General features: G+C 38.0%; 1 protein-coding gene across 1 annotated transcript; it reads left to right on the top strand.

Annotated features, from left to right (window-relative positions):
* The first annotated feature begins 20,284 nt into the window (after nt 1–20,284).
* Nucleotides 20,285–21,421, top strand: LOC122109967 (actin-related protein T1-like). The gene has a single exon (XM_042682438.1). It carries the CDS (start codon nt 20,285–20,287, stop codon nt 21,419–21,421), a length of 1,137 nt encoding a protein of 378 aa, XP_042538372.1.
* The last annotated feature ends 211 nt before the right edge of the window (nt 21,422–21,632 follow it).

Genomic DNA, 21,632 nt, shown 5'->3' with positions numbered 1-21,632 from the left:
CAAAGGACAGCCTTTATCTAGCCTGTCTTTTCAGTCTATTGATAGTTTCATTTTGCTGTGCAGGGATACAGTCCTATTTGTCAGTTTTTGTTATTTCCTCATCTATTGGAATCTTAGTTAGAAACTCATTACTTATGCCTACATTTTAAAAGATTTTTTCCTGTAGTAATTTCAGTATCAGTTCTTAGAGTAAGGTCTTTGATCCACTTTAAATTATTACTACAGAATAAAAGACAGTGCTCTACTTTCAGACTTCTGAAAGTGCATATCCAGTTTTCCCAAAACCATATGTTGAATAGAGTCTTTTCAGCAGTATGTTTTTGCTGTCTTTATTGAATATCAGATAACTATAGCTGTTTGAGCTTATTTCTAGGTCCTCTATTCTATCCATGTATCTACATATATCTGTTTTTGCACCAGTATCATGCTGTTGCTATAGTTCTATAGTACCATTTGAAGGTAGGCATTGTGATACTTCTAGCATTGCTCTTTTAACTCAGGATTGCTTTGTTAATAAGGAACTTTTGGCTTCCATATGAATTTTTTTCATTTTTGTGAAAATGATATTCTTATCACTGCCATTTTGATGTGGATTTTGTTGAATCTGAAGATTACTTTTTGTAATATACCCATGCTAATGATATTAATTCTGCTGATCCATGAATATTTCCATCTTCTAATAAGTTCTTTAATTTCTTTCTTCAACATTTTATAGTTTTCATTACACAGGTCTTCTACCTCCTTAGGATTATTCCTAGGTATCTTATTTTGGCACTATTGTGAATAGGATTATTTTCATCATTTCTCTCTCAATAAGTTTATTATTGGTGCAAAATTATCAACTTATTTTTGTATATTGATTTTTGTATCATCTTACTTTGCTGAAAGTATTTATCAGAGCTAAGAAGTTTCTGGTGAAGTCTAGGCTATTTTAAGTTTGGGAGGAAATCATCTACAAATAGACACAAGTTGACTTTTCCTTTCCTATTTGGATCTTTTCTTTTTCTTTTCTATGTTCGTCTGGCTACTATTTCAGAAATAATTGTAAATAAGAGTAGTGATAGTGGAAACCTTTGTTTCTGATTTTATAAGAAATATTTTCAGTTTTTTCCCATTCAGAATAATGTTGATTATAGTTTTGTAACATATGCTTTTTATTATGCTGAGGTATGATCCTTCTGTATTTAGTTCAAGGTTCTTATGACAGTGTTTTTAATTTTGCTAAAGGTTTTCTCTGTGCTTATGGAGATGATCAAGTGTTGAGGTGGGGTTTTTTTGTCCATGATTCTACATATTTGCTTACATCCCTGAGTGAGACAAACTTGATTAAAGTGCATAATCTTTTTACTATGGAATTGGGTTCCATTTTTTGAGGATTTCACTGTCTGTGCTGTGTCCATTTCTGTCTAGACTTGGTTTTCCAATTGCAAATCAACAACTGAAAATACAGAAAATATGCAAACATATGGAGATTGAACAAATACACTTTTTAAAGATCACTGGGTCAGTCATTGAGGATATTAGGAAGGAAATTTAAAAATTGCAAGAATCAAATGAAAATAAAAACACAATTGACCATAATCTGTGGGATACAGCCAAGGTAATACCTTTAAAAAGGTATTATTTTCAGGTTTTTTCCTTGCTTCAAATATTCTGGGTTTTTTCCGTTATTTAACTTAAATAATTGCTGGGTTAGAGGCTTAATATTTCTTAATTTTCACTTATTTTCTAGTAAGATTTTTTTCTTTCCTAAACTCTTATAATTGTGTACATTTTTCTTCCTCTTCTGTGCATAATATTCATTTAAGTATCTTCTGTAATGTGAGCTTAGTGAACATGAATTACTTTGTGCTAGGCTTATCTTGAAATGTTTTATTTGTTCTTCACTTGTAAAGGTTGGATTTTTCTGGGCATCATAATCTTGATAGGCAGTAATCTTCTTTCAGGGCTTTAAACACCACCTTCCAAACCTGTCTAGTCTTTAAGGTTTCTGCTGAGATGGTGACTGCTGTTTAGATGAGTCTTCCTTTGTAAGAGACTATACACTGCTCTTATAGCTTTCAGTATTTTTCACAGGGTAATTCTAGTTTTAGTTTTGTGAGAGGAACCTTCGTACTGATTTCTATAATGGCCACATTCATTTATATTCTCACCACAAGAGTGTATTAGGGACTATAAACTTCCACTTGTCTCTGTAATGCAGACTGACTTGCTGCTGTGCAGAATTGTGTCTAAGAAATTGTGTCTAAGTCACACCAGTTTTCTAAGCCCACAGTGTCTCTTAGCCAATGAGCCACTGAAGCCAATGAAGAGAAGAATATATCAAGACCTGGAAACACATTTATACATGTGTTCCCTATGGCAGTAAGGTCAGAGGGTAAGGATCCTCTTAAGATAGTTCCCAATTATGGCACCTAAGACTAAGCAGGGAAATTCAGAAGATTCCTTCTCCAGTGCCAAGTAGTTAATATGAAAGTGCCTGGCACAGATGTATAACACATGATAGTGTAAGGTCCATTCCTGGACAGCGAACAGACCTCGCCCAGTACCTGCGTTACCTAGGCAACTGGGACACCTGGAAGAGTTCACATCTGCATCCATTGAGGTCACATCTTAATCTGATGTGGCCACACCTTTCTTCCACCTGATCTCACTTCCCTTTACCTGGACACACCTTTCCCTGCCCCCTACCCTATATAAGGCCTAACCCGGGGCCAGACGCTCTCTTTTGCCAGCCGCGTGGAGTGCCAACCTTGCCTGGTCCCAGCAGGTCTACTGAATAAACCTACCCCTTACCTGAATACCACATGCGTGGTGCTGTTCTTACTTGGCTACCTCTTTTTAAAAACCTAACAGATAGGAGGCAATGTAAGAGGTATATGAAGGTTATCAAAATAACTTTTTTTTTTGCCAGTCATGGTGCCTGAACTTTGGGCCTGGGCACTGTCCTTCAGCTCTTCAGCTCAAGGCTAGTGCTCTACCACTTGAGCCACAGCACCACTTCCAGCCTTTTTTATGTGGTGCTGAGGAATCGAACCCAGGGCCTCGTGCATGCAAGGCAAACACTCTACAACTGAGCCACCTTCCCAGCCCCAATGATAACATTTTTACTCCTAGATCAAGGTGGTGTAGGGTTGAAGGACAGCAAACTAGTTGGTAGGGAAGATATGTGGGTGGCATTGGTGCCTCCCACTCATAACCACATTTGCATCTACTCTTCATTTTGACAGTATTCACTTAGTAGCTGACCTATATTCTGTAATTTCTAGGATAGTCACAATTCTAGTCCTTCCCCTCAGGGGACTATATGTCAGAGTTGGGAAAATGGTGGGATCACAGTTAATGCATTCCTGGTTCCTTCTATCTTTCTTCATTTCTCTCCCGTCCTCCATCACTGTGGGATTTGCCCAGGGTGCTTTCATATGAAATCAAACAAAACTGAGATGGTAAATCTGGGTGAAAATGTATGTGCGTGTGCACACACACACACACACACACCACAATACACACGCACACACACACACACACACACACACAAAACCTCTGTACAATTCATTTGAACAGCAAATAGAGTAGATATAGAGTAGAGAGATCACTTCTGTTCCTTATGTGTGACTCCTCACCTCTCATACTCCATCCCTTTCTCTGCCTCCTCCTGCCACATTTCCCCACCCTTCTTCTCATGGGGCAACTAAGGTTGAGAAAACATTTGTCTCTCAATGAGTAACTGGGACTGAGAGCAAGGAAAATGAATTATTTTAGTTCTGGAGCAAGCATGAGTTTTCTTCAGTGGTTGCCTCCCCCCCCCCTTTTTTAATTAATGAACAATCTGGCCCATTACTGCTCCCTTAGGTATGCAAAATAGCTTCTTGTTTGAAATCTCTGTTGTTGAATGTGCTCTGTGGGGCACAATCACATTGCCACCCCTGCTTTGCATAAGAAACTGCTGTTTGCAAGATAAGAATCTTTTCATTTAGCTGTCATGATATCATCCTTTTTCCTGTGCATTGTAGCTCCTGCTCCTTTGATTCAATAACCAAACAATGACTGCCTGCATTCAGGCACCTACCAGCCCCCAAGACCAAGACTGGAGGCTGGGCCTCCAGAAACCTGCCTAGGCAGGCAACCCAAGTTCTTTTCAGACCTCAGATGTCAAGAGGGCAAGAAATAAGATCTAAGTCTCCTGAAAATCTTCCACAGCTTTAAAGCAAACCATGGGAAAGAAACCCTGAAAGACATGGTGTGTGGTAGAGGGCGGGCACCCTGTGCCCTGGGATCATGAACTTAAACAGCCTGGGAAAATGGAAGAGTAGAGTGCAAACCTAAAAATGTGCAAAGCTGCTAAACTACTCTTCCTCTGTCCCTGAGCATCAGACTGCATCCTGTCACTGCCCTTTGGTTTGGAACAATTGTGCCCATATGCAGAAAGCACACAATGGCACTGCGCTCCAATTAGAAACTACAAGGAGCCTTAGAATCTCTGTAATCCAAACCTTTTCCTCCTTTATGTGGGTAAATTGAGGCCCAGGGAGGGAAAGCCTATTGCCTAAGAACATTCACATAATTCAAGTTGTGGGTGCTAAAACTCCAGCTTCCTGCTGTTTATCCTACCACACATGGCTGACTGTGGAGGGAATCAATAACATTTGTGTACAAAGCACTGAGGGGGAAAAAGATAGGAGATTAAACAAGATCACAGTAAACTACAAAGCCTATACAAACAGCAGGGATTTTATTCTTAGCCTCCTCATTTGTAGGAGATATTTTCAAAAGATTCATGAGAACAGCAAAATTTAACCTTTACCAGTATGAAGGAATCCTACAGAAAACATTGAGTTTTCAAACAAAAAAAATATATAGTCATTTTCCACTTTAGAAAAAGAAAATGAGGCCACAAAGAGGCCTTAATCAAACCATGGGTAACTCACATATATCCAGCAGGGAGGCCAGTTGCAGTGAAGTTCACAAGAATTGGGGAAAATGAAGGTCTTGGCTTTGAAGAAGGTACAATTGGATCATGTTTGGTTTGCAATTTCATCATAAGCCATTTCAGGCTCACAGTGTTGTGTATTCCTGGTATCTTGCAGCATAGTGAAGAGATCACAAGCAGATTGGTGCTGCACTAAGATACCACACTGCCTCTGAAATGTCCCTAATGCTGCATTTTCTCCATATTTGACACAAAGGAAGATTTGTTACGTTTCAAACAAACTATTCTGTTATTTTGAGAGAACTCTAATGATTCACAGAATATTTGGTCATATGTGGTATTCAAGATGGGAGGGGGGCACCGGCAAAAATACTGGTTCAATGTCACTAGTGAAACAGATTAGAGAAAAACACACTTATAAAGTCATAAATAAAGGGGTTTTATTTGCTGTTGTTTTCATTCAGGTCCTGGGACTTGAATTTGGAGCCTAGGCACTGTCATTGTGCATTTTTTGCTCCAGGCTAGATCTGCCACTTAAGCCACAGCTTCATTCCAGCTTTTTTGGTACTTAATTGGAGGTAAGAGTCTCACCCACTTTTCCTGCTCACACTGACTTCAAACTGCAATCCTCAGAGCTCAGTCTCCTGATTACAGGTTTGAGCCACCAGTGCCTGGCTCAGAAATAAAGTTTTCACTCACCTGTCCACCAGTTTTATGTGTCAAGAGTTCTCATATCCTCATTCTAAAAGCAGCAGTAGGGCATGAACAGGAGATAGGGGCAGCCATCCTAGGTTAGCCCTGCGCTACTTGTGCACTGTTCTTGTCTGTGTTCGGTATTTAAAGAGGCTGCCAAGTAAGAACAACACCACGAACATGGTATTCAGGTAAGGGACAGGTTTATTCAGAGGACCGGCTGGCACCAGGCCAGGTTGGCACTCCAAGCCTCTAGAAAAGAGGGAGGCCTGGCCCCGGCCCATGCCTTATGTAAGAGAAGGGCTGGAGACCATGTGGCCAGGTAAAGGGAGTTGGGACCAGGTGAGAGAAAGTTGTGGCCACCTCCAAGTGTGCCAGTTGCCTAGGTAACATTAGGACTGGGCGGAGACTTAGCTGCAAGGAAGGCAGAGTCTGCTTGCCATCCAGGAGCAGACCTTACAGTTTGTACTTCCATCTCTTCATCTGTAAAACGATGGTACTGACTTGAACAAACTGATGTTTAAAAGCTTGTCTTTTAAAATATGGGTTAGGATGATGAAGAAGCAGGTGTAGATATATAATAAAAGAGGTACCTGGTTGAGGGAAAAAAAAGAACCACTGAACTGGATGAACATTTCTAGTTACAATATTTCATGCTTCTGTGAAATCCAATTTCTGTTTATGAAATATGCTTTAAAATGAAACAAGTGTTTGTTATTTAAAACAATTCCACTTCCAATTAAATCTAGTTAATTAAACAGATACACGTAGCTCCTTCCTAATATCTTTCAAAAATAGTAAAGAATTAAAAGGCCAAACTATGTAAGCACAAACAAAACAGGAGAGGATACAATACACACACACATACACACACACACACACACACACACACACACACACACACACACACACACATGCAGATATGCAAAATACGGAAAACAAATGTTGGATAAACAAGTAGTAACTAATAGTTTACAGGATGTTGAAACCCAAGTAAGCGATACTGGAAATCCGCAATAGCTCGGGAATTTAGGGTACCCTAAAAGTAGGACTTTGGTATAATAGTGAAAACATGATGACTGATCAAACGTGTGCGTGACTTTGTGTGCGCGCACCAGTTCTGGGCTTCGACTCAGGGCCTAGGTACTGTCCTTGAGATCTTTTGCTCAAGGTTAGTGTGCTTCTACTTAAATCACAGATCCACTTCTGCCTTTTTTCAGAGGGAGTAGTTAATTGGAGATGAGAGTCTCGTGGGTTTTTGTGCCCAGGCTGGTTTCAAATCATAATCCTCAAATCTCAGCCTCCTGAGTAGCTAGGATTACCAACAAGAGCCACCAACATCCAGCTGATCAAACATAAGGAAGAGTTTCCAGCTGCCCTCCTCACCTTACCAAGAGATAGGACATTTAAACCAAGCACACCTGAGGTATCACTAAGGTGCCGTGCTGAATTCAGACATTAAGTTGAACTCAGTATTCTGAGCATTGAGACCTCTAGTCCTCTTCATTGGCTCAATTCCCAAAACACTGTCAGCCAGGTTATACATGCCAAGCAAGAGATTTGGAAGATTCTGCTTGGGAAAACACAATAAACTGAGGAATAAACCAAAGATGGTACTGGAAAAGAAGACAGTGTGAAATTAAATATTTTTGTTATTTTTTTAAATGTTTTTGGTTGTAGCAAGGGATATTTTAGTCTAAAAGCTAGAAACATCATCCAGGGGTTTTAAATAGTAGAATAACATGATCAAATTTGCATTTTAGAAAGATGATTTTTAAAAGGAGCTAGTGTATGACTGGGGATGTGGGTTAATATTACAGTGCTTGCCTAGCATACATGAAGCCCTGGGTTCAATTCCTCAATACCACATAAACAAAAAAGGCTGAAAGTGGCACTGTGGTTCAAGTGGTAGATTGTTAGCCTTCAGCAAAAGAAGCTCAGGGACAGTGCCAAGGCCCTGAATTCAAGCCCCAGGACTGGCCAAAAATAGGGGGGAGCTATTGTGGATGTTCAAAGAAAGGGAAATCAAAATCATATTCTGGCCAGTGTTCATCACATTAAAATACCGTAATTTTCCCTTTGCTTTCCCCTACAACTTGAAGAAGTCAATGGTAGTAAAGAAGGCTGCCATATTGAGGCCCAACAATGGTGCTTGCTGGTACCTAAGGATGTAGTATCCTGGCAAGGCAGATAACATGTTTCTGTATGAAGGGATGTCAGTGGCTTGTCAACTACCTCCTATAGCCCTTACATTATATTTACCATTATTCATCTTTTTTTATGCTTTTTTATTTTTGCAAGACCAAGACTCAAACTTGGTACCTCCTGCTTTAGTTTTGGCTGGTACTCTACCAATTCAGGCACACCTCCAAGCCCACTATTGCTCTTTCTTACATCAACTGCTTCAACCCCTATGTTTTAATTTTTCTTTCAGTTTTCAAATGGGTTCCACTATGACTTTTTCATGTATGATTATAATGTGTTTCAATCATATTCTTCTCCTCTTCACCCTAACTTTCCCTCTACCACCTCCACAGTATGCTCCAAAACAGTCTTCCTTTCATGAATGTATGCTTTTTTTACTTTATGTCTACATTCTACATATCAGAGAAATGTGGCATCTGTGTTTCTGATTCTGTCTTTTTTACTTAACCTGATTATCTCTAGTTCTATTCATTTTCCTGCAAATGAAATAATGTCATTCTTTGTGGTTGAATATTCCATTGTGTATATATGTCATATATTTTTATCCATTTATAGTACATATGCCAGTTCCATAACCCAGCTATTGTGAATAGTGCTACTATAAACATGGATCGATGTGAAGTTATCTTTATTGTGAATTGACCTATGTTCCTTCATGTCTATGCTCGAGTGGATTATATGGTAGTTCTATCTTTAGTTTTCACAAGAAGCTCCACACTAATTTCCAATGTGGCTGCATCCATATACATTACTATCAGAATGTATGAGGCTTTTTTTACTTCCTGTATCCTTACCAGGATTTGTTGTCATTTGTTTTTTTAATGATATGTATTCTAATTTGGTTGATATGGAATCTCAAACATGCTTTATTTTCATTTCTTTTATGGCTAAGGATGTTGAACATGTCTTCATATAATTTTTGCCATTTGTAGATTTTAAGAAATATCTGTTAATTTGCCCATTTATTAATGGTATTTATTATTTTAGTGTTTAATTTTTTATCTTTATACACACACATATATACAAACTTTATATTAATCCTTTAATGAAAAACTGGTGAAGATTTTCTCCCCTTTGTGGACTATTTCTTTATTCTGGCAATTGTTTCTTTGCTGTAAATTTTTTTTTATTTGAAACAACTCATTTGTCAATTCTTTTATTTCTTGGGCTATTGGACTCATTCAGAAAGTTGATGCCGATGACCATATAGAGGTAAATTTTTAATATTTTTATTGTAAAGATACTGTACCTGTATTTTCCTGTAGCACTATTATATTTCATGCTTTACCTTAAGGTCTTTGATCCATTTTGATCCATTTGATCCATTTCTTTTTTGTTGTTGTTCTTGGTCATGGGGCTTGAACTCTGGGCCTGAACACTGTTCCTCAGCTCTTCAGCTCAAGGCGAGCACTCTACCACTTGAGCCACTGAGCCACTTCCAGTTTTCTGAGTGGTTTATTGGAGATAAGAATCTCACAGACTTTCCTGCCCGAGCTGGCTTTGAACCTTGATCCTCAGATCTCAGCCTCCTGAGTAGCCAGGATTACAAGCATGAGTCACCGGCACCCAGCTTTTGAATTCATTTTATACAGAGTGAGAGATATAGATCTTGCTTAGATCTTCTACATGTGTATATCTTTTCTCCAACATATAGTTTGCCACCATTTTTGTAAAACAGCAGGATTATATTGTAGTTCTAGCTTTATTTTTTAGAAGACCTTCCATACTAGTTTCCAGTGTGGTTGCATTAAGTGTTCTAACAGTAGTGTAGAAGGAGTCTATATGGTATATATCATATATATATATGATATATATATATATGATATATACCATATAGACATATATATATGTATGTATGTATATAAATGTATCTTCATACATATATATACCATATAGACTCCTTATACACCATATGTGTGTGTGTATGTGTGTGTGTGTATCTTGGTCTTCTGTTCCACTGCTCTACATGTCTGGTTTTGTGCTAGTGTCATGTGTTTATGTTACTATGTTTCTATAGTATAATTTGAAATAGACTATCAAGAGCATTACTCATTTTTGGTAAAGATTGCTTGGGCTACTTGGGGTCTTTTGTACTTTCATATGAAATTTAGATACTCATTTCATTGAGTCTATAGATTACTTTTGACAATACAGCCAATTTTTACAATATTAATTCTGCCCATTCATGAACATGGGCAGTAAAGACTGCTATTATTTCAATTTTAAATGAGGGATGTCACTCATAACCATAAAATTATTTGTGGCCTATGGGCTAAGCAGTTTCTTACCCGTTCCAATGGCACTTAGTTTAAAACTTGCTTGAAGTATTGGTTTATGCTATGGCTAAGTTTGCCAGTCTGTTGCCAGGGTCACCAAGTATTTTCAGCTTTGTCCTAAAAAATAGTTTCCACTAAATTGGTATGGCTTTTCCATCATCATAAATTTGAAAAAAATAAATTGAACCATTGTAAATTGTGGACTTTCTGTACAATGACTTCCTAGCTCTATTAAGAGGCCTTGCAAACAATGGTAGCTCATTAGTAATAAGCACAGCAATCACTCAGATTATGGTGTCTATATACCACCATCCAGTAAAAGAAGCGCCAAAAAGTAATGGGAAAATATCAGAATGATACAGAAACTGTCTTGAACATTTCAGAATAATAAAATCTGGGGGGCTGGGAAGGTGGCTCAGTAGTAGAGCGCTTGCCTTGCATGCATGAGGCCCTGGGTTCGATTCCTCAGCACCACATAAGCAAAATGAAAAAAGCCGGAAGTGGCGCTATGGCTCAAGTGGTTGAGTGCTAGCCTTGAGCTGAAGAGCTGAGGGACAGTGCCCAGGTCCAGAGTTCAGGCCCCACGACTGGACCCCCCCAAAAAATTAAAACAATAAAAAATAAAAAAGTAAAATCTGGGACAATTTAGAAATGAAAGTAATGATAATAATGGACTATAATCAACTACATAACATAGGAATCCATGAGTACAGATGACATAAACAAATAAATGAATAAGTAAATGGAGAATAAGGTGGACCAAGTTCTACAAAAATTCTTACCACAGTATATTTTGTCATATAGGCTGTTTTTACAATGTAACGTTAACATTCTTCCCAATTAGTAAGAGGTAAGATCCTTCTACTTGCACCTACATAGACAATAGTGATTGCTTCAATTAATAGATTATAGTGGAAGTAAAAGACACATGACTTCTCAGATTGTTGAAGCAAAAAGTCATAAACTTCTACTATGTTCTCTTGAAATGTTGAATGCTTGTTGTTGAAACTCAGCCATAATTCTGGGATAAGATCAAGCCACAACACAGAATGGCCTTATGTAGAGGTTCTAGTTGGCCACCCCACTTGATCTCCTAGCCATAAACCAACACCAATTAGTTAGCCATGGTAGTAAGCTCACTTAAAAGTAAATCCTTCCATCCAGTATCCTGACCCAGTTTATATATCACCTTTCTCAGACTGTTGATTCAGGAATGAGATAAATGGTTATTGTTTAAAGCCACTAAATGTTATGCTACTTTGATATCTGTAACAGAGGAGAATCCCTAGCATGTCAGCTAATAAATGTATAAAATATGATGGAAATGAAGAATCATTATTTGGCCACCATGATACAACTGTTTGATTCAAGAAACTAGTGCTGGTAGATTGATAAGCAATAGGGTATTGGTAAGATGTAGGAATATTCTTATACAAAATACTAATCAACTGTAAAGAGAAAAAGTTGTAACAAAGGATGGAGTAACAATGCTCGATAGGAAATGCACTCATTACCTTACTCATGTAATTGCAACCCCCCTGTACAGTATCTTTTTTTAAAAAAGTTGTAACTTTGTGATGGAAAACCCCTATAGATGCCAACATAAAAGGTAATCAAAATTAATATTACCAGTGGGAATGGTGGGCTATCTGATGTGATACACTGAGAAGAGCACAGTATCATTCCTAGGGTATTCATAACAGAAAACATAGCCTGAGGTTAGTCAGGTAACATGTGAGCCATCCTACAAAATATAAAATCAATAGTTTGTACAGCTGTTGAAAGTTTCAGAAAGACAAGCAAAGATCATGTTACTATCTCAGACTGGAGGAGCTTAAAGTGATATAGCAGCTAAATGCTTGGTGGCTATTGCTGACAACTAATCACCAAATGGAATATTGGACCAGACATGAGACACTGTTGAAACAGTTTGGCAAAGTTGTTATGGGGAATACAGATTAAATTGTGGTGTTTTACCAGTGTGGATTTGCTAGGTTGTATTTGTTTGCTGGTACATCAGAATTGGCTTGTTTTGGAGGTTACATAGTGAGATATTTAGGAATATTTAGGATATTTATGGATATTTAGGAGATATTTAGGGATATTTAGGATATTTAGCATCATGTCTTTGGCTTATTCTCAATTTGTTTCAGAAAATAAATCAAAGTATATGATAAAAGGGAGGATTGAGGAAATGCAGTGAAATGTTAACAGTTCAGAATCTAAGTAAAAGGGTCATGGAAATTTAATTGTTTTATTTTATTATTATTATCTTTAGCTGTAAAAGGAGTTTCAGTTCAGTTTATAAATAGAATGCAACTTGCATGATTGTGTGCATGTATGCGTGTGCATACGCATGTACATGCCAGTATCAGGACTTGAACTCAGGGCCTCCCATTCTTACTTGGCTTTTACTGGCACTCTACCACTTGAGACACACCTCCACTTCAGTACAATGCATCTTGATCAATGTCATCCCTTCCATCCTAGATATAGAAATTGCTCATACTTCACTTGTAACTTTCCTGTATGTTTGAAAATATTTTAAAATATAGTCTCATTCAACCACACAATGACTTGTTTTTACCAAATCATTTCATATTAAGGATTTGTTGCTTACTTTCATCTAGTCAACCAATTCTGCTCTTCAGAGCAAAGGAGTAAAGGTATGGCAGGCATAACCCCAAACCACAGATATGCAAATCATTTTGTAAACCAGGCCCCAATTCATACTAATTCATCAAAATTTCCATGTGCACTGCTACATCAGCACTCTCGATGCCAACCAAAACACCGGGGTTTGCTGAGTTCACTCCTAGCACCACAGGTGCTTATTGCACAAAACAGCTCTACCCATGAAGTGATGTAACAAAGAGGTACTCTTTTGTGGTAATAGTTTCTATCTGACATCTCTTAGTTTCAAAAAACTGGAACATCTATCTACAGTGCCCTTCCTTTCATCTTCTACATTGCTCTGCCTTCTGTCACCAAGTTACCAGCACCCGATGTTTTGAACGCTCAGATAGTTGTTCTGAGGTTCAGATAGTCGTTCTGAGATTTGCTCTGTTTCCATCCTGCATGGAGCATTTTCCCTATCTTTCTTTTTTTTTCCCTTTGGTCATCGGGCTTGAACTCTGGGCCTGGGTGCTATCCCTCAGCTCTTCAGCTCAGCGCTCTACCGCTTGAGCCACAGCGCCACTTCCGGTTTTCCACTGGTTTATTTGAGCTAAGAGTCTCATGGACTTTCCTGCCCAGGCTGGCTTTGAACTGCAATCCTCAGATCTCAGCCTCCTGAGTAGCTACGATTACAGGCGTGAGCCACCGGCGCCCGGCTTCCCTGTCTTCCAAAGCTTCTTGGTTCATACACAGATAGGCTTGACAACAGAGAAAACAGTAAAAAATCAAATACAAGACAATCAACAATATTAATAAAGAAAACAAATAGAACCAGAATAAAGTAGTCAGTAATTTAAAAAGTAGTCTTCAGGCAGCATGATAGTAATGTAGACTGGGAATCTTGGAAAAGGGATGCTTGTATCCTAGCCTTTGACACAAAATCCTACTTTTAGGAGTTTTATCAGAAATTACTCAAAAGATGAAAAAGTACAATACTTTAAGCTGCAAAACATGTATATTTCCAACAATTACTAACTGAAAACCTACTATAAACCAGGCCTATCCTAGAACCGTGATAAGTAGTAAAATAAATGGACACAGGAAATGTTGTATACTTACTAAAATACTAAGTGGAAGTATTCATGTTAGCAAAACAGCTTATGAAATGATGAGTAGAATGCAAAATTTTATAGGGAAATGTAAGACTATGTAAAATATAGCAAATACTATAATACATGAAACTATACATAGACTAAAATATAATAAAATTAAAGTTGTATAGGTACTATGTAAAACCAATATACAGAGTATAAATTAAGACACAATAAACAGGTGCTTTGGTATCCTGTTAGAGTTGCTTATTGTCCCCATGGTGCAGAAAGAGCAAATGAGGCTCAAGTACATTATAAAATAACAAATATATTTTTTTTTAATTTTATTTTATTTTATTTGAGAGCATACTGTACACAGGGGTTACAATTACATGGGCAGGAAAATGCATACATTTCTTACCAAGCATTGCAGCCTCCTCCTTTGTTTACCCTTCACCTCCCTTCCCAGCCTCCCCCCTCCCCTAAAATAACAAATATTTTTGTCTGTCTTGTTTACTCTTATATCCCCAACAACTAGAACAGGGCCTTGCATATATCAAGCACTCAGGTAAATAAGTCCTGACAAAATGAAGTGATTGAATCACAATGTTGATCCAGTGTGCCTAAGAGATTGACATTGTTCATAAAAGGTACACCTACCAAAACCTCAGAAGCGTGGGTTCAGACGGGCTGAGGTAGCTTTGCTTCCTTGTTGAGCAGGGAAAACCTTATCTTTCCTCTTCTTTCCTTTCTCTTTTACCGTCTGCCCTCTGGTGGAGGCACTGGCGATTAGCAGGAGTCAAGGGGAAAAAAGGGCCAGGATCATCACTGACTACACAGATATAAAGCATATAAATAATCTATGACGTATCTACATGTAATTAATATCCAATTTTACCTACTTCCCCATGATATGAAATAATCTAAATAGCTTTTCACTAAATTTGGAAGCTATGTATGAAAAGATGGTTTGACTTAAAATACACTGTAGTGGCAAATTATACTTGGGGGAAATTTAGGGCACTTTGGACATTTTCTTCTTTATTATTGTCAGTTTTGTGGTCCACCATTCTACAAAACTGGAGGAGTTAAGAAATGGACTTCCTTTTTGGAAGTGCTAGTGATCAGCCATAATTATGTGTGCTATACAAACTCTCTACCACTGAGCTACAAGCCCAGCCTAAGAAATTTACACCTTTTGAGTTTTTCTAAAATGTCATAGATTGAAGAAGATATTTAAATTATCTACTCATTTTTCAGAATTGTTGACTTTAATTTCTCCACACAAGAAATTAAATGCCACAATATTCATCCCAACAGTGGGAAAAAAATCTTAAAAGTTTTTTTGTTTGCTGGTACTGGGGCTCAAACTCAGAATCTCACATCCTCACTTGGCTTTTTTTGCTCATGATTCATGTTCTACCACTTGAGCCACAAATTCCCAGATCTCTACTTCCTGAGTAACTAGGATTATAGACATGAGCCAAAAACATCTATCCAAGAACACTTTTAAGTAAAAAAATTTTTACAGAAATGCAAACCTAAAAAACTTTTATATATTGCTAATTTGAAAGATAAAATGAAATTTCAAGATTAAATGAAAAAAACATTTTAGTGGAATATAAGAAATTATGTTCTTTCACATTTGAAACCAAAATCCCATTCAAAGAGGCATCTGGGAGGAAAAATGAACAGATGCAGTCATTATATTCAATGGACATCATGAGCTATACAACTTGAGGGTAGGGACAGGAGGAGGAAAATAGGGGAGAACAAAGGAAGGGTTGATATTGAACAAGAGGCATTGTACTCAAAACATGGCTTATAGAATTTAACCTCTTTGAACTACTATTTAATAATAAAAATAACAACAAAAAGAAGCATCTGACTGCTGATCAGGAGTTATGTGAAATATTAATTCAAATCTTTCTGCTAAAAAAAAATGGTGCTTTTAAATTTGAGCTCAAAAGCAGTTGTGCTAAAGAACTTCTACCTCTATATCTGGAATCTGAAAGGAGATCCTAAATGCTCTAATGAAAAAGGCCATGTCTGAACCAACTTCTCAGCTTCTAAAGTTGCCAAAATTATTTCTAATGGAACAACATCCACAATTCCAGAATCTTTGAGAATGTAATATTTCAAGATATTACAATAGCGAGAAACCTATACTTAACTCCCTCAAACCACTCATCTCCTCAAATTCCCCCTTTATCTTTTAACACCTAAATACCAATTGATAATTAACTGTCTCTCTTTCTCTCTCACCATGGCTATTAATAAATCTCAAGTGCAGATGCTTCAAATAATTGGCATTGGTTTGTGATAGAGATGAAACACCATGTAATGTGTTCTTGAGTAGAGAATAACAGGTTTCTCAAATGTAATTCAAATTTAACAGTGGCTTCTAAAGACACTGGAAGAAAAAAAATTAAGCCTAGAATGCTGAGGTTTTTCCTTACTTCTATTAAACTTCATTTAGTGAGTTACTTGGTATTTACTTGTTTTGTGCACTAGGAGATTCCTGAAGCCTTTTTCTTCCCTGGAACTTATAACAAAAACATATGGAATTAACTCCTAATTTTCTCTTGTTGACAAAAAGAGATCTTACTATTAAGCATTTGGAAAAACTCTCCCATAATGCAAAAATATCAGCAACGAAGGATAAAATAGACAAATTAGACTACAGCAATTTTTGGAGTAAAGAATAGTTTATTGAAAGAGAAGTCAACTATCAGAGGTAAAAGTGGTTCATCTCAGAATGAAAAGCAGAATGATAAAACTATAACAAATTTGAAAACTTTTACAGGGCTGGGATATAACTCAGTTGCAAAGCTCTAGCTTAGCAAGTACAAAGTCCTGGATTCAATCCCCAGTACCAAAAAAGAAAAGATGAAAAAAATAGTTTAAAAACTTTTACAATTCTAACTTTACTATCAACACAATGAAAAAGAAGGAATTCAACAATGGTAGAAAATAAGTAATATATTCATTAAAAGATCCTATCTAGTATACATAAGGGATACTTCCAATTTAATAATTGACAACATGAATAAAGGATCTGCACAGATACTTCAAAAAAAGATATTCAAATGGTCAATGAGAAAATAGAAACATTCTTATCATCAGTCAACAAGAATATGAATCAAACCTAGATCAAGTTAATATTTTAGAAATATTAAAAAGCCTAAAATTAGATAATAGTTTTATGAACCATGTGTAAAATATAGGAATTCTATGGCATAGGTAGGAATAAAAAAAAATCACAGACACTTTAGAAAAAAGAGTTATTGTAGGTAAACTAATTTGACAGAGTCTTCATATGACATAGTAGTTATTCTTATACATATGTCACAAAATAGTGGGCTTGGAACCTGCTCTACCCATACAGAAATCATGAGTATGTGAGAAAAAGCTCCTCCAGTTAGTCCTTATCCTGGTGAGTATTTGCAGGTGACAGAGTGTGTGACAGTGGGCAGCAACAGCTTCCCAGGGCCTTAGACAGCTAGGACTGCAGGCACAGCACAGGTTCAGGCCTGAGGCCACAGACGACTAGGGTGGCAACACGAAGTAAGTTTCAGATTTTGGACTGAAACCCCTGCCAGGTATGAAAGAAACAGAGGTTTAAGTTTTGGGATAAATGTTGGGGTGTTAAATATTACAGCTCTTTTCTACCTGTTTCTCTCACTACCATTGCATCTTCTCTTCATTTTGTTTATATTATCTTAGCAATAGTAAGAAAAATGAGTTTACTGGGAGCTAATGTTTTAATACCAAAGGGACAGCACAAGAGAGAGGCTCCCAGCAGCTCAGAAAAGTAACTTGAGCAGCTTGCTTATATAACTAGAAAAGGAAGGGGGCAATAACTGCAGCAGACCTTTATTCAAATGAGGGACTAGGTTTGCACCAATCACAATAGTTCCTTATGCAAATGAAGTTATGTGTTTTACACCAATTGACAGTCTTTGTTTGGGCCAATACAGGAAGTGCTCCACCACTAACTGACCTGAATAGAAATAGATTCAGGATCGCTTAGTGTTCACTGAGATATATAATGCCAAAAAGTCCCTGTGCAAGCTATCTGGTGGATAATACCTTCAGCAAACAGATCTACCTCAGTATGTAGGTTCCTGAAATAGCTGATGCTGGCATGAGGGCATCTCAAATGGCTGTGTGAGTGATAGTCTTCCAGACAGGACTGGTAGGGTCCCAATAAAAAGTCTTAGAGTAGTTAATTATGGAGTCAATTTGCCTGAGGCCCTAACATCTAAGCACATGTAAACAAAAAAAACATTTAAAGGAGTGATTTTAATAAAAGCTCATAATAAGCATCAAAAGTGCTTTAGTAGAGTCAGATGCTGGTGGCTCATATCTGTATGCTAGCTACTCAGGAGGCTGAGATCTGAGGAGAGTGTTTCAAAGTCATCCCAGGTAGGAAGTTCTGAGAGACTCTTATTTCCAATTAATCATAGAAAAACCCGAAAGTGGTGCTGTGGCTCAAAGTGGTAGAGTGCTAGACTCCAGCAAAAGAAGCCCAGGGACAGCACCCAGGCCCAGAGTTCAAGCCCCAGGACTGGCAAAAAAGTGCTTTAGTAATACTTCACAGTGCTCTAAAATATGTATCTCCTGTTCCACTACCCCATGGAAGCCTAATATCTGTACCTGATAAAGAGAAATGAAAGCATAAGTCCACATAAAACATATACTGGATTGTTTCTCGGAGCATATTTTATAGTAAACCAGAGCTGAAAATACTAAATATCTATCAACTATCTCTATCTATCTATCTATCTATCTATCTATCTATCTATCTATCTATCTCTATGTATATCAATAATCAAAATGTATTATAGCCAAACAAAAGTTAGAGCTTGAAGGCATTTAGCAGAGTGACTGATGCCAGAGATAAAAGGCTGCCTATCATATCACTTCATGTAGATAAAAAAGAAAAGGTAACGTTTGCAGAAACAAAATATCCATCTAGTGCTTAAAGGATAAGAAGAATTGTATAATCAGTGGTAAAAATGAAAGAGTCCTGTGATAGTTCATGAGAGAAAAATATTCTTAACATTCACTTTATCATGAGCATTTATATCCAAATATGGCAAAACCACAAAAATGAGTAGATCAAAAAACAGATGGAGTATATATTATATGAAAGTTATCTTATGTACTGCTAAAAACAGGAAAATGGCCAGACACTGGAGGCTGACAGTTGTAATCCTAGCTACTTACAAGGCTAAGATCTGGAGATCATGATTCAAAGCTATGGCAGAAAAGTCCATGGGATTCTTATCTCCAATTAACCACCAAAAAGCCAGAAGTGGAGCTATGACTCTAGTGCGAATGCACTAGTCTTGAGTTCAAGCCTAAGAATTGGCAAAGAAAGAAAGAAGGAAAAAGGAAGGAAGGAAGGCAGGCAGGCAGGCAGGCAGTAAGGCAGGAAGGCAGGAAGGAAGGAAGGAAAAGAAAAAGGAAAAGAACTTTAAATGGAAACAAAAAGACTGTTCTAAGCGCATTAGGTATATCCATTAGTTCATACTTCTAGTGAACAAAAGTGTATTTTTTACTTCTCACAGATAGCAGCTCAACAAGAAAAGACAGCAGTTCTCTGGGATAAGTCCCAGGCCACTGTTTGGGTTCAAAGAGTACTCAGTGTTATGGTAGGTAGGTAACAAAGCTGTTATCACATACCACTCCTCCATCACCTATGTATTTACATATCTGTACTCAGGTTGAGATAGTTAATTCTCTATGTACCTCAGAGATACAGTTGAATTTTTATTTCTCATAACTCCTTTCTCAGTTGTGGCATTATGGTTATTTTTAATTCCCCAAGTACAGAAGTGTTCCCTTTTCCTGATCACATATATTATATAGGGGCAGGGGAGAGGGAAAGAGAGAATATATACATTGGATATATATTCAGTGTATACACACACATACATAGACATTCAGTATATATTGTGTGTATATGTATATATATATATATATATATATATATATTCACTGAATCTATGTGTAAAACAAATCATTTAATGTAACACTGTAGACTGAATTTGCTGTGAAATTCAGCCTGTTTGGGATTTTTAGGCAACTCAAAATTGTAGTAGGCATAGTTTGTCTTCCTCTGCTTTCCTTCTCACCACAGAGTGAGTTTTGATGGCTCACAAGCCCCACCCCCTCTGAGTATCACTGAGGGCAACTATTGCCATGGCTACATTGTTACATACCTGGCAACTATCTCGGTATACACACCCTTGTTTCAGTTGGCTCTGGGCCACCAGAAAGGAGACACATTTCCAGGGAAGCTAGAGGTACTCTGTCAAAATGGAGAATGCCTGTTAGCTTCACCTGGGTGACAAACTGAGAACTTTGAACTCGCTGTCTCTTAACCTACAAGAAGTACCCAGACTCCCAGGTATTGAACCTGGTATTCTTTCTTCATCTTGGTGAATTGCAGATCATGGGCATCTATGTCTGATTCCCATGTGTTGGATGTTCCCGCTGTAATATTCGATAATGGCTCAGGACTGTGCAAAGCAGGCTTTTCTGGGGATGTTGTTCCTCGTTCTGTCATAGATTCTGTTGTGGGCTCCCCTAAATTAAAAGTACCTTTGGCGCAACTAGCAAAAATCAAGCAGAAGATCTTCTTCGTAGGCGAAGAAGCCCAGAAGCGATATAACAGCTTATGTCTACAGTATCCCATTGAGCGTGGAGTGGTAAAGAGATGGGACGACATGGAAAAACTTTGGGATCATCTTTTCAAGCGAGAGCTCGAAGTCAAACCTAACAAACAACCAGTACTGTTAACTGAGCACGCCTTGAACCCAAAGAAGATTCGGGAGAAAACTGCTGAAATCATGTTTGAGAAATACAATGTTCCTGCCATGTACCTCTTCAACCATGCGGTGGGGGCACTTTATGCCTCTGCCAGTGTCACAGGCCTGGTGGTGGAGAGTGGAGATGGGGTCACCTGCACCGTCCCCATCTATGAGGGTTACCCCATGCCCCATGCTGTAGCCAAGCTCTCTGTGGCAGGGAAAGATATAACTACACGCCTCATCCAACTCCTTTTTCTGAAACGCTATATGTTTTCTTCTATATTCAACAAGACCTATATTGATGAGATGAAAGAGAAGATGTGCTTCGTTGCCATGGAGGCTGAAGAAGCCAACAGCCAGCCGGCAGTTGAAAGATACTACAGATTGCCAGACGGGCATGTCGTCCTCATGGATAATCATCTGTGCCACTTGCCTGAAGCAGTTTTTACACCTGAACTGCTAGGCATTCAGGAGCCAGGAATCACCAAAATGGTGTGTAGCAGCATTGAGAAGTGTGATGTAGACATCCAAAACAACCTCTTTGCTGACATTGTGCTGTCAGGAGGCAACACACTATTCCCTGGCCTCGGCGAAAGGCTCATGAACGAACTGAAATCGACGACTTCCCCACAACAAACCATCAGAATCACCGCTTCACCTGACCGAAGTTTCTCTACATGGATTGGTGCATCGGTCATAACATGTATGAGCATGTTCAAGCAGAGATGGGTCACCACTTCGGAGTTCAAGGAGTTTGGAAAGTCTGTCATTGACAGAAAATGTTTCTAAAACAGTACTGAACCAAGGGTGGCCACTCAAGATGGCAGATGACAGGAAGTATGGGGGAAATGAAGGTTGCTCCTTGGACTTCAGTACAATATTCAATAAAAGTATTTTCTATTTCCACTTTCCATTCCTCCTTTGTAGCTCTAATTTCTGATCTATGTCAGAATCTTTAAGTGATTCTAATCGACCCTTCCTGTTCCATGAACTTTTTAAA

The sequence above is a fragment of the Dipodomys spectabilis genome, unplaced genomic scaffold (assembly GCF_019054845.1).
Source record: "Dipodomys spectabilis isolate Male_0828 unplaced genomic scaffold, ASM1905484v1 ptg000071l, whole genome shotgun sequence".
NCBI lineage: Eukaryota > Metazoa > Chordata > Mammalia > Rodentia > Heteromyidae > Dipodomys > Dipodomys spectabilis.
The sequence above is the reverse complement of the archived record's forward strand: the minus strand, read 5'-3'. Positions and strand labels throughout refer to the sequence as shown.

Bases quoted from the DNA above. Each gene is read 5' to 3' on its own strand.
- LOC122109967 (XM_042682438.1), top strand. From the start codon at position 20,285: ATGTCTGATTCCCATGTGTTGGATGTTCCCGCTGTAATATTCGATAAT.